This window comes from Strix aluco, chromosome Z, assembly GCF_031877795.1.
Source record: "Strix aluco isolate bStrAlu1 chromosome Z, bStrAlu1.hap1, whole genome shotgun sequence".
Classification (NCBI taxonomy): domain Eukaryota; kingdom Metazoa; phylum Chordata; class Aves; order Strigiformes; family Strigidae; genus Strix; species Strix aluco.
Window position 1 is genome coordinate 72222193 of NC_133971.1, and position 13543 is coordinate 72235735.

The 13543-nt window shown below is 43.7% G+C and overlaps 1 protein-coding gene across 4 annotated transcripts in view; it reads left to right on the forward strand.

Moving 5' to 3' along the window:
* The first annotated feature begins 3807 nt into the window (after positions 1-3807).
* The window catches only part of FRMD3 (FERM domain containing 3), a 146785-nt gene continuing 137049 nt past the window's right edge, over positions 3808-13543 (forward strand). For all 4 annotated transcript variants that reach the window (XM_074813018.1, XM_074813020.1, XM_074813019.1 and 1 more), the window contains exon 1: positions 3808-3965. In XM_074813018.1, coding sequence (XP_074669119.1) covers positions 3867-3965 — 99 coding nt within the window. In that variant the 5' untranslated portion in view covers positions 3808-3866. The remainder of the gene's footprint in view (positions 3966-13543) is intronic.

The following is a 13543-nucleotide window of genomic DNA, read 5'->3' on the forward strand; positions in this document are numbered from 1 at the left end:
CAGCAGCGCTACAGGCTTGGGGAGGAGTGGCTGGAGAGCTGCCAGTCAGAGAGGGACCTGGGGGTGTTGACTGACAGCCGGCTGAACAGGAGCCAGCAGTGTGCCCAGGTGGCCAAGAAGGCCAATGGCATCCTGGCTTGCATCAGAAATAGCGTGGCCAGCAGGGACAGGGAAGTGATCTTACCCCTGTACTCGGCACTGGGGAGGCTGCACCTTGATGACTGTGTTCAGTTTTGGGCCCCTCACTACAAAAAGGACATTGAATTACTCAAGTGTGTCCAGAGAGGGGCAATGAAGCTGGTGAAGGGTCTGGAGCACAGGTTGTACAAGGAGCGGCTGAGGGAACTGGGGTTGTTTAGTCTGAAGAAGAGGAGGCTGAGGGGAGACCTCATCGCCCTCTACAACTACCTGAAAGGAGGTTGCAGAGAGCTGGGGATGAGTCTCTCTAACCAAGTGTCAAGGAATAGGACAAGAGGTAATGGCCTCAAGTTGCGCCAGGGAAGGTTTAGACTGGATATTAGGAAGCATTTCTTTACAGAACGGGTTGTTAGGTGTTGGAATGGGCTGCCCAGGGAGGTGGTGGAGTCCCCATCCCTGGAGGTGTTTAAGAGTAGGGTCGACATAGTGCTTAGGGATATGGTGTAGTTGGGAACTGCCAGTGCTAGGTTAATGGTTGGACTAGGTGATCTTCAAGGTCCCTTCCAACCTTGATGATTCTGTGATTCTGTGAAATATATATATATGTGTGTGCATGTATACTTGTTTAAATTATAAACATTAACTTAAAGAGCTAAAGTTGCTGTGATGATCAGTCACTGAAGGGAAAAACCTTGACTATTATATTCTGTAATCTGGCTTCATGCAGAATCATCCAGAAATCAAAGTACTACTTAAGCTTATTAGTGCACCCTGCTATCCCTAAATTTAGCTTCGTATCTGTGAGCAATACCTAGTTAAATAGGAAGTATAGGCTACTGTCCCTTACTCCATCCAGATGTACTCAGCCCAAAGCAAATTCATTCAGCCACCAGTTAGATGAACAAAGAATGGGAATGTGGCTATTGCATTGAGTAGTTGACAGTCCTGGGACTGATGAACCTCAAATGCATTTCAAGCATGTACCTACCCATCAGCAGCTCTGCAGTATGAAGCCAGGTGAGTGCTTGGATAGACCTCTCTACCATATGCTGTGGTCTTGGCACCAATAGCAGTAGCTGATAACCTTCCACTGAGTCAGATATCCACTGATAGGTATACAAGCAATATTTTTTTTTTCATACTCCATCAGCTCAGCATTTACTGGTAGCTGAACTGCATTTATCTATGTGTTGCTCTGCTTTTTCTAATATTGGCTATACTATTTAATGCCAGTTCCTGAAGTATCTGACTTTTCAGATGATCTTTCCAAATGCTATATGTGTAAGAACTGTTTGACCTCCAAGCTACGGCAAAAAGGGGTGCACTCAGTCAAGCACGACTGTTGAAATATGTCTGTGGGCTTTTCTGTATAATTTGTAATGGTATGAGACTTTTAAGAGCCGCCTATTTGTAGGGGAAAAAAAAGGCCTATAATGCTTTTTGAATAAGGAGGGGATGGCAGTCCTAATACCTGATGCAAAATGCATCTAAAGGATTTACTGCCTGCAGTTCCAATCGGGTAGAGTGTTTCCTTTCATTGCCTGGGTTTTTTCCTATGGGGTGGAGTATTTGTTTTTGATAGTTTCATTTATTTGGTGACATCCTGCTAGACGGCTGTCATATTCTGTGCTAGTAGTGACTATTTCTGAAACATAGAAATATGTTACTTGTCTCAGAGAGCAATCAGGCACCCCAAGTCTACATGGTATGGGGTATCACAGAAGCAAATGAAGTGTCAAAAAGAGATGTGTGACCTCTCTTTAAAGCAGGGAAGTAAAATTCTGCTGAGCCTTGTGCTCCTGCAGCTGTGCCGCTGTTGGTACACGTCAGTTCACACTCGCTGTGTAACAGTCAGTTTGGAGATGTGAATTTCGCACTGCAGTCATCCCTGTGTCTATAACTCTGAGAACTCCTGGGAAGCTCATGCCTCTCCACGTGGTCCTGACAGTAAAGCGAAAAACCCTCTGATAGTGGTAGACTTTGACCTGCTCCCTAAACCTTCATCATTGGCTTAGCTCCCTCTTCTAGTTCCCCTTTTGGATGGAGAAGGGTGTGCTGCAGAGACTGAAGGGAGAGGTAAAATATCCGGCCTAGAAAGAAAAGATTCCTTCTCTACTGTAAGCAGGAAAAATCTGTGTTGCCTGAGAGTCAATCCACATGTGGGCTGAAATCCTGCCTCCTCTGAGTTCCCATGCTGCAGGAATGTAGGACAAAATGTTATTTTATTATCAATGAGTGGGTGTCCATAACTGATGCCTTGGCTGATAAGGACCTTCTTTCATACTTTGTGGGCTGACTATGGCTACTGAGGTGAATAATCTTTTTTAAGTACTCACTGGTTTGCTTCACTATTCACTATGCAATTGGAAGCATTTATCATTTATGAGAAGCATATACTTATAGTTTTTCTTTTATGTTCCACATCAAAGGGCTTTGCATATTTATTAGCTGATGGTAGTGAGCACTGTATACTTCTCATTTGTTTGTGGCTGTCTGTATTTCCTGCTGTTAGCAGTCCAGCAGAAAGCCAAAGGAAGAGTTTACAGGAGTAGCGGTGCTTAGGCTTTCCCATTGGATTTTCAAAAGAACATTACATTCACACAGAACTATTTTCAAAATATGGAAGTTTACAGGTGATCACGAAGAACTAGGCAAAATGACTGAAATACATCTTGTGTGTGGCTGTCAGCACTTTTTTTTTTTTCTTTTTGGAGACTTCCAGTCACATTGCATTTCTCACTGGCTGTTTTTCATCTCCCACTGAAAAAGGAAGTGCTCCCTTTTCAACACAGTGCTGGTGGTCCCTGTTTCAAGGCTGGTCAACTTTGGTGCTTGCTTCCTGCAAGGTTTTGCACAAGTGCATATAGCCTTTTGTGGTGGAGAACATAATAGTGAAGCCACAGGATGATATATTTTCTTTCCCACTTACACAACAAATGGGATGAGACTGCTCCTCCCTAACGGACCGTTCTTCTTCCCTGAGGAAACCAGTTTTCAAGACTTGCACTCTTAAATGAAAGTGCATTAGGTTTTCTTCCGTTTCCTTGCAGTGCACTGATCTTCTCTGGTAAATTTTTATATATATATATATATATTAAAAAAAAACCCCAAACAATCGGAGTCCTCCTCCTGTGTTGGGATACCCTGGAGACCCGCGCTCTGGCCGGGCAGCGTGGGGACTTCACTTCCCGCCATCAGCTGAGGGATGCCCCCCTTCTGCGGGGCACCGGGCACTCCCTGCCTCCCACGCGAGTACCAGTCGCTCAGGGGCACTCAGAACCAGGGGTACCTCTCCTGTGCCGGGGCAGGGCGACAAACGCGCTGACCGTTTCCCTCTCGGGGCTGTCTCTTCTCCCCAGCCCGACGGAGCGGAGCCCCGCAGGGAGCCCAGCCGGGGCCGGTGGGGCGGCGAGGCGGGGGGAGCAGTCGAGGGCGGAGAGGTGCCCCCGCGGGCCGTGCCGTGCCGTGCCAGGCTGGGGGCGGGCGCAGGAGGATGCTGAGGCCGGCGAGCGGGGCGCAGCCTGACGCAGCGGCGGCCCCAGCCGCGGCGGCGGGCGGGCGGATGGCGGGCGGCGGCGGGGCGCCGCGGGACTGAGGGGCGGCGCCGCCGCCGCCGTGCCGCGCCACGCCGTGCCGCGCCGCGCCGCGCCGTGCCGCGGTCGGCCGGGCGCCGCTGCAGGCTGGCCCCCTGCGGCTGCCTGAGGGGCGGCGGCGGGCGGGCTGCCGGGATGATCCGGTTCCGGAGCTCCAGCATCAGGTCGCTGAGCCCGGAGATGAAATGCACCGTGCGGCTGCTGGACGACTCCGAGATCTCCTGCCACATCCAGGTGCCGGCGGGGAGAGGGGCCGCGGCGGCGGCGGGGCGGCTCGGCGGGCAGCGGGCCGGGCCGGGACTCGGGTGGCGGCTGGCCGGCGCGGAGCCGGTCGCAGGGGCCCGGGAGGCGGCTCCGCTCGGCGCGGCGGCGGCGGCAGCGGCGGGGGCGGCGGCGGGAGCTCCCCGCACGCCCCGTTCCCCTGCGCGGGGCTCCGCGCACCCGCGGCTTCCCCGCCGCCTCCCGGCGCTGCGCCACGGCGTTGCACCGCAGGGCGCGGAGTCCGCCCGGCAGCTGCTGAAGGCGTGGGGTCCGCTGTGCACGGCGTCCCTGCAGACAGGAGCAGCCCGCTGGGCTGCGGCGGCCCGGGCGGGGAGGGAGACCCCCGCGGCGCCTCCCCGTCCGGCGGCGCGGTAACGGAGCGGCCCGGTAGGCACTTCTTGCTGCGGAGGTGGGGTGCTGGGGGGACCTGCTCTGCGGAGCACGGAAAGCCTTGCCCCGGGAGCAAGGCCCGCGGCGTGCGGTGTCAGGAAACGCTGTGACTGAGATAGCGGGCAGAGTTCAAAATGAAGTCCTGCTCCCCCTTCCTCTTAATTTAAGGCAAAAGATAACTTGCAGAAGGGTTTTCGGTAATACTAGTTGCGCAGTTGGAAAGAAAGCAACTTTGCTGTAGTCCCTCTTTCAAATTACCCAGTACCTTTCTATTCCTTCAAGTAATAAGGATAAGGAGGTGAAGAGTAAGGAGTCTCTGAATTTCTGGCGGAGCTGCGGTGTTTGTAGTGTGTGAAAGCAGGGGTGTTTTAGGTGTCTTAACGACCCCAACTCTGATGCATTATGGAAGCCTTAGAGATTCTTAAAGTGCAAGTGTTAGAAACCACGTCAGTCTGTTTGACATTTCCATGGCATTCACAGAACCACTGAGATGAACTGGGCATACAGATTGGAAGATGTGAATGGTCTTTTGGGAAGTTGTTTGTCACAGTTGGTTTTTCTATCTCTTTGGTAGTATGAATTATCAGCAGCTTTAAATCAAGTTGGTGATCCTGTACAAAGACCAACTGCAAAAATCAAGTGCCATGAGGTGCAAGGTACATTTCTGCCTGGACCAAATTCTGTTTTTTATTAGTTCCAGTGAAGCCATTTAATACTGGAATAGAATAGAATATTTCAGTTGGAAGGGACCTACAACAATCATCTAGTCCAGCTGCCTGACCACTTCAGGACTGACCAAAAGTTAAAGCATGTGGTTACAGGTATTGTCCAGATACCTCTTTTTAAGCCACTGGCAAGCATGGGGTATCGACCACCTCACCAGGAAACCTGTTCCAGTGTTTGACTACCCTCTCAGTAAAGAAGTGTTTCCTAATGTCAAGTCTGAGCCTCCACTGGTGCAGTTTTGAACCATTCCCACACACCCTGTCACTGGATCCCAGGAGAAGAGATCAGCACCTCCCTCTCCACCTCCCCTCCTCAGGAAGCTGTAGAGAGCAATGAGGTCACCCCTCAGCCTCTTTTACCCCAAGCTAGACAAACCCAGAGCCCTCAGCCGCTCCTCATAGGACACTCCCCTTCCAGCCTTCCACCAGCTTTGTTGCCCTCCTCTGAATGCATTCAAGGACCTTCACACCATTCTTAAATTGTAGGGCCCAGAACGGCACACAGCACTCAAGGTGAGGCTGCACCAACGCTGAGTACAGCGGGACAGTCACCTCTTTTGCCCGGCTGGTTATGCTGTGTTTGATGTGTCCCAGGATGCGGTTTGCTCTCCTGGCTGCCAGGGCACACTGCTGGCTCACACTGAGCCTGCTGTCGACCAGCACTCCCAGATCCCTTTCTGCAGGCCGGCTCTCCAGCCGCTCCTCTCCCAATTGTACTTGTGTACTACTTAACACTCAAACAGCATGTAGCCTGAAAGTAACAGGAAAGTGTTGAAATGTCTTGTACCTGTATCATTGTAGTGCTCTTTTTAATGAATAGCGTGGTTGTGAGATCATAGCTTTAATGGCTAAGAAGCAGAATGGGCTTCAGAATCTTTTCTCAGAGATTAATGCAAGTTTTGCATAACTTATTTGGCATCTTTAAAAATTAGTCTCTTTAAATGATGAATTTAAAGTTAGCATCTGAGATGATGTCATTACAGCTCTGTAGATTTATAGTGCTCAGCAGATTTACATGTGCTAAGAGTGTGCCCTTGGATGCCCACAGGGTAGAAAAAAATAGTCCTTACTTTAGGTGTTACATTGTACAAGGTGTGGTAATGAGCTCACAACCAGTTGAATCCTATTGCATCCATGTGGCTCATTCTATGTGTAATGCATGCAGGGGAAAAATGTTTTATGCCACAGTTGAAAATGTTTTAACTATTATGGTTCTAAGGGTAATCCTGAAGATTTAATTCTGTTATAAACTCATCTAGAACTTGTTTTCCTTAGACTGCATACTGACCAAAAATATTTGAAAGGTGAAAATGACTCCTGCTTTTTTTCCCCTAGGATTTTTAGGTACTGAAATTCTAAACATATAAATAAAGATCCTAGTATCAGGAATCATATTGCTCTTGGTCGCTTCAGCAGAAACGTGCAATTAATGATGACATTTCGTAGTTCTGACTTACCTTTCTCTCTTTCCTGTGCCACACGCTTCAAACTGCTTAATCTTATCTACAGATAGCTACCCGCTACCTATCACTGTATATACAGAGGAGATATAATTTAGTTGTATAATTTGTTTATCCCCTGGTATGTACATAGCTGATAAGACACTAGACGTAACAAATTCCAAACCACTCAACTTTTTGTCTCTAGACTCTTAATCAGATCTGTATTTGAACTTAATGATTTGGACAAAACTTTCTAGGAACTTTCACAATGCTACAATTTTATTTTTCAATGGGGAGAAAAAGAAGTTGTGAGTTAGTTGCATCACTGCATATTAAACGGGATAAAATAGCCCAGATGATGTGCTGCTGGGTTAACAGCAGAGATGCCAGGGTTGTGCCAGCTGGAACATGTTGGACAGCTGTGTTTTGGTCATTAAGAGGATAAGAAAGCCTAATTCTGCAACACTGAGAAATGCCAGCAGAGTCTCTTAAGGACATGGGATGCAGAAAGCAATAGTGACGACTAATATTCTAGCTGTGCATTTTCAGGGGGAAATGAGGAGAAGTATGCAGCTAGTCTGGTTGGTGATCTATGTAGCTGATGATTTGCTGCATTTTAGCACACTAAGTTTTGCCAAACCCTACTTTTTCAGGTATATCTTTCCAGCAGTTGGCTTGCATGCGTGGCCTAGTATCAGAGGGCCCCAGTGCCACTTCAGTGCAGAGATGTCTGCTAACTTTGTCTGTCTTTGCAGATGCACTGTAGATCTTTGGCCCTACAAAATGTGAAACCACAATTGTGTGTTACTCAGCTAAAACACTGGGAAGTAGCGTTAGGAAAAATAAGTGGGAGGAGAGGTATTTAGGTGCTGCATATCTATGTGTATTTTTTTCTCTTGCTGTGTAAATTGCATAGTGTTTAAGTTGGAAAATAAAATAAAATTTTTGTTTTACTATTAAAATTCTTTCAAAGCAGTGTTTCAGCAAGCCAACAGGCTAATAGAGCCAGCTTTTTGGAAATTGCATTTTATAGCAAACAGTCTAGTAACAGCATATGGGGTGGTGTGGGGAGAATCAGAGATGAGTCCTGCATTTGCAGGCTCCAGCCAACTAGTTATTGAGCTGTGCAGCTACCATGTAGGTCACCAAGTCGCTCAAGGCTAGGTTTGCAGCTCAAAGGTCAGGATTCAGTGTGTCATCCTCCTCATCTGAGAGACTTCGTGACTGCAAATTAGCTGAAGTGATGACAGACACAGGAAGGGGCTGGAGCCTGAGGGATGCTTAACTAATTCTTATGATGACATTTATTTTCCCATGTTTTTTGTTTGTTTCTGAAGCTTCGCTTGGACCCATATGTCAGGCAGTCTTACAGCAGCAGTAGGGTGAAGTTGTAGTTGCAGAGGTAAAATGGAGAGGTTATGAAAAACAACCTGAAGGACCAGTGGCCACTGTCTGTTTCCATGTTCAAGGGAGAGAGGTGACCCACTTGTGCAGCCTGCCTGATAAAGCACAGAACCAAGGTGTGAAAGAGGGCAATGGGGGAAGCAGGTCTTCAAAACTACTGGAAATGTGTCTGGAGCAGCAGGAAAACCTCCTTTCGGGAGGTACTAATGAGATACTTATTTTCTGAGTCATTGATATAACAAACACTTTATTCCCGTTTTTGCAGGCTTCATACAATAGCTTCACGCATCTAATTAACCTTTTAGTAACAATAGCCTAAACATCTTAAATAGTAAGGATTTTTTTTTTTTTCTGTCTTATTCTATAAAATTACTTGTGCTTATTCCAGTTGTGAGTAAAGTTAACTGACAAGGTCCTGTTATGGTAGACTTATTAAATATGTAAGTACACCTTGGGTTCAGTGGTGCAACTGACATGCTTTAAATAAGGCATGGGCTTCAGTATACCTCGTTTAACTGAAGTGAGTACTACTACTGTTACTTTATTTTTTTAAAAAATATGAGTGTGTATTAGTAACCATTATAACTCTAAATTTAGTTCTTTATATGAGGTTAATAAATTATAAACTCACCCTAGAAAAATGATACATTTAATATATTACTTAATTTTTATATTAATAGAAGTTTTACTTTATTCCTTGAGCTGTTCAGGTCCAGCTGTGCAAAACTGGAGATAAGGTTGGCATGAATGAGGTTTTTCTCTCAGCTGGAGCTTATTATTGACAGTGATAGTGAACTTTGCTGTCTGTGTGTTTATTTGTAGAAATACTATGTGACTGGATCTTCTTGTGCCTCAGCCTGTATGTAAAATTGTGTAGTAATGGGGCCTTTATAATGACAAAGGTTTTGCTTTGTATGAGCTTTCCCAAACAAAAATCTGTATAGATATCCCCCAAAATATCACCTGGCTACACTACTGATTAATTTATTTTTTATGTATCTAAATTATTATTTGATTGTTGTTTAAAAGACCAAACTTGAATTTCTGTGTGTGTCTAGCTTTTGAACAAGGAGAAGACATAATTTGTAAAAACTGCATTAGAAATCAGGAAGAAAACAAGCAGAGCAAAGCTTTGGTTTACTTGTGGTCTGTTTTTAGACCTTTTACCTTTTTTTGCATGAGTGAAAATGAGGGTGATAAAATCTGAGAATGCTCATTTCTTTCTGCTGCTGATGGTCCAATAGTGTAAGATGTCCTCATGTCTTTTTAATCTTAATTCAGGAGTGCTTTCTGTGCAGTTTGAATACCTTGGCCTGTAGTTTGACTAATAATTTACTAGCCTGACTTTTTTTTCTTTTTTTTTTCCCCCTTTTAAATGTGATATACACTGTCCTGTTGAGTTCTTTTTGTAGCACATTGATGACTGGAAACTTGCTTTCTTGCTAAATATTTTCTGCTTGGTCTGTGTCTTGCGGGGAGATGCTAAATTTAATAGAAATCCGGTAACCAAAGAACTCTCTTTAAAATTCCCATCCCTCAATAAAGTGTAAAAACCAAAACAACATGCTGAAGCAAGCTGTGAGGTAAAAGGGTAGTGACTATGAGTCTGACAGTGAAGATATGCTGAATGTTGACGATTTGGAAAAGTAAGTGGGAAAGGGAAGGTAGCATGAGAATGAAAAGAGCAGAGGCCAGAGATGAGAAGGCTGCAGAGAACCATAACTGTGGAAGGAGAAAGGTTAAGGGATTACGTAGACAGCAGGCAGGAGATTTAGTGGATTTATATTTATCCTGTAAGCGATGTTGGAACTATAACCAGCAAGCGCCTTGAGCTGCTGGGATCATGCTATAATGGTTCAAAATAGTAAGATGAGATAAGGATGGGGATGCAAGTTAGGATGACTTCTTTGCCATGTTCTGTTGACACATTTTAGAAACTGCGTACTAGGGCTTGTATTCCTGACTTCATGCTTGAGCCTCTAATTGTACAGTTACAATAGGTACTCTTGGCAAGAGTTTCAGATGAGAAGCCTTTCTAATTAAGCTAAGCCTGTGGGTTAAAGCTGCCTCTGTGGCAATTTTGTGTGTTTGATTAAATTTGCAGTAACGTGGTTTTGTTTCAACAGCACTTATGGGTGTGCTCTTTGCTTCTTCCAGGGCTGAAAAGGAATCAAGGAGTAGAAAGTGCTACTAGAAAGTTACTAGGGTGTTGGGAGTTATCATTACAAATTGAGAAATTAATTGTCTTAATGGATTTGGTAAGTGTTTGTGAAGCTCAGTATTTGCTTAACACTGGTTTCTGTATCTCTGGTAGGGGAAAGGCACGTATCCGTGTGTAATATGTGTTGCTACCAATTCACAAGTTGTTATTCTTACTTGTTATTCTTAAGTGAAAATAGTTACAAAGTTGGTTTATGCAGGATTTGATCCAATATTTACTAAACTGGAGCTGAACTGTTTTTGTTGAATTAGTTTTTTTCCACACTCCATGTTGGAGTTCATTAATGAACAAAATCTGAAAATTCTCTATCCTAAAGGCAATGATCTTGCCTTTCATTTTAACTGTGTATTTCCTGTGTATTGCAATTGGCATTATAATTCATGTCTTGATTGCTAGTGGAGGTGGAGGAACTTAGATGTGTGCTTAAGGACTTGACCGATCCTGGGTTGAAGGTGAATGTGTATTTCAGTAAATACAAATAGTGCATATAAGTATTTTAATATATTGGTGAGGATTGGTGCTGCAGTGTGGAGGAAAAAAATATGAAAAATGCAGGTATCCTTAGGCAAAGCTAGGTAGTTAACAGGGACAAGCTAAAAGGATAGTTCCTGATTTAAAATGTAAGTATAATTTTTTTACTTTTACCTACTTTTCCTTTTTCTTACAGCTTTGAGTAAAAATTTTTACATTATTTATTCTCTTGCATATTTGGATGCTGGCTGAACAGTAGGAGTGGAGCTGTAGTAATAATAAAAGGCAACTGGAAAATCAATAAGACAATGCAGCACAGTTTAGATCTCAAACTACAAATCATCAGTTCGATCCCATAAAGTGGAAAGTGGCTCCTGTGAGATACAGGATGCTTTCTGCTTGCAGGAACTTCGTATGCTGTTTTGTCTTGAAAGGGCTTTTGGCACCTCATGAGGCTTGCACCTTGGGATGCTCTGGTCTGTCTAGGCATCTTCAGTGCACTTATACAGATCAAATATAGGAGGCAGCCAAGAAACGATCATTTGGCAGAATTAATTGCCCCAAGATTAGAGCCAAAATGAGTCATTGTTGAGGAAGTACTGTATTTTCACTTTTTGGTTGCATTTGCCTAGATTGAATTTTCTGTATAGGTCAGCAATGATTTAATAATGTATATCAATGTTCCTGAAATTACCTTTAGCAAAAGAAGAGATTAGTGCCTTTTCTATGGGAGAGTGAAATAGGGAGTCTGGATTTTGCCTGTATGGTTGTTGCTGGTCCCCTGGAACGGACAGTAAATTAAAAACCCAAGGTTTAATTGCTTAGGTTAAAGAATGAGAGAAATGGCAGCTGATTTTTCTCTTCTCCCTCAAAAAAAGCAGGTGGGTTGGGAGGACTGGTTTTATCACTTCCTGTGATAAAATACTTGTTTTCTGTAGTGCTTCTGGGTATTTTGGCTTTATTAAATCAAACATAGTGAAAATGGCTCTCTTAATCTTCTTATTCTCTCTCTCTTTTTGCACTTCCCTCCCCACTCCCCAGTGTGGATAATATCAACCTGTTGGCAAGGTTCATTATGTCCAGATAATCATTCTCTCCTTTTCCTGTTAAAGTCAAGCTGTCACCAGATGACTTCTCCTGTGTCTTTTTCCCTGCTGCATATGGAAAAAATCTCCACACAGTTCTTCCTTCAGCTGAGGCTGCTTGTCTGTTCCTTCATTGTTTGCTTAAATACAGCTTCATTTTTCTCCCTAGCCTTGCTTTCTCAGAGGCCCTTTCTAGACCTTACAAATCATCTTTTTGTTCCTGTTGGATTACCTTGTTCTCATTCTGTTTTAATTCTTTGTCTGATAGTGAAAACACAATTGTAGTAATTCAGCAGTAATTAAATTAATACTAAATCTTTTTCTTTCTGGCATAAAACTAAAAAAAAAAGCACCAAACACACTCTTCTTCCTTACACTCTTCTGCAGGCAGTTTATTTTATCCTTTCCAACTACAGATATTCAGTTCATAAAAGTGTTCCCATTTTCCTCTTTTCAGGGTTTAACACTTCATTTTTGATGGAGGTGTGTTGATAATCAGCTCTTGCCATTTCAGTGTGCTGTCAAGATAGATGCAGCTCTCCAGGTCCAGCTGTAGCAGGCCGAGTGTGAATAATAATCATGCTATTCATAGTTGCTGTTTATGGGAGTTACTAAGAAACTCCATTACGGACCCAGGGATGAAGAATGAACTGTTACATTTAGAGGAAAAATTTCTCCTGACTGAAAATAATGCTGGAAACTTGAGATAAAATGCATCATACCAATCTGTATAAGGTTAAGTATAGCATAAAATTTCTCAAGGTTGCTCACAGCCAGAAATGAGAAGGTATGGGCTGTATACCATGAGTTCTTTTTCAGCAGAAGTGTTCACAAACAGAAATAACTCCTGCAATAATTGGAAATCTGACCAGTCAAGATAGTTGCAAAAACCATAAGTGGCTGAAAAATTATTGTTCTTTAAAAGCTTCCTTTGGAAAAATATTAAATGAGTCAACATCTTCATTAAAAACACTTGTTATTTTTCCCTTGTTTGCTTAAACCCCAGGAAGAAGTAAACAATCTGGATTGAAGACATACTTTGCTCCTTGCAAACATATTATCTTACAATGATATTTTCCCCATAGCAACTCTCTTTGGAAGAGAATTGTGCTTTTAAAAAAAAAAATCAAGATTTGCACTTGGCCATTTTTTGACCTGCTGTTGTAATATGTAAAGTTACTACAAAACGGCACATGTTGCAAAGGTGACTTTGGGTATTTCTGACAACACTGTGTAAAGCCTTTTTCATGCAGTCAATCTGTATGCCCACTTTTTTTGGTCTTTCACCCAACTGCAACAAAAGCAAAAAAGAAATAGGATTGCAAAGGGAAAACAAAGAAAAAATTCCGCCATCCCCCCCAAACCCAAACAGTATCAGGAGAATTTACAACAGGACTTAATAATTTATTAAATATAAAGAGACCAGAAAGCAGTCACAAACAATTTCAAGTTAATGATGAAATGCTGTGGAAATTGATGCATAAAGTTCAGATATAATGGTGTATTGTTTCCAGGCACGGAGGTTAGTCACACATTTTTGTCTCCAAGACAGAGTGTTTGTGTGTGAGCTGCCTTTGGGAATGGTTCCTGGACCCTTCTATCTGCTGGGGAATGCCTGAGAACTGGTTAGCAAGAATGCTAATTGGCACATCTTGGAGTTTTGTCAGGCAGTGCCCTAACAGTTTGCTAGCATGGGTGGTGGATTTCAACACCCCAAAATGCTTGAAGGGTTGTAGTAGTTTAAGTATAGAAGGAATCTCTGTTTTCAAAAAGAAGAAGAAAAAAGAAAAAAAAGATTTTCAAAATGACTAAG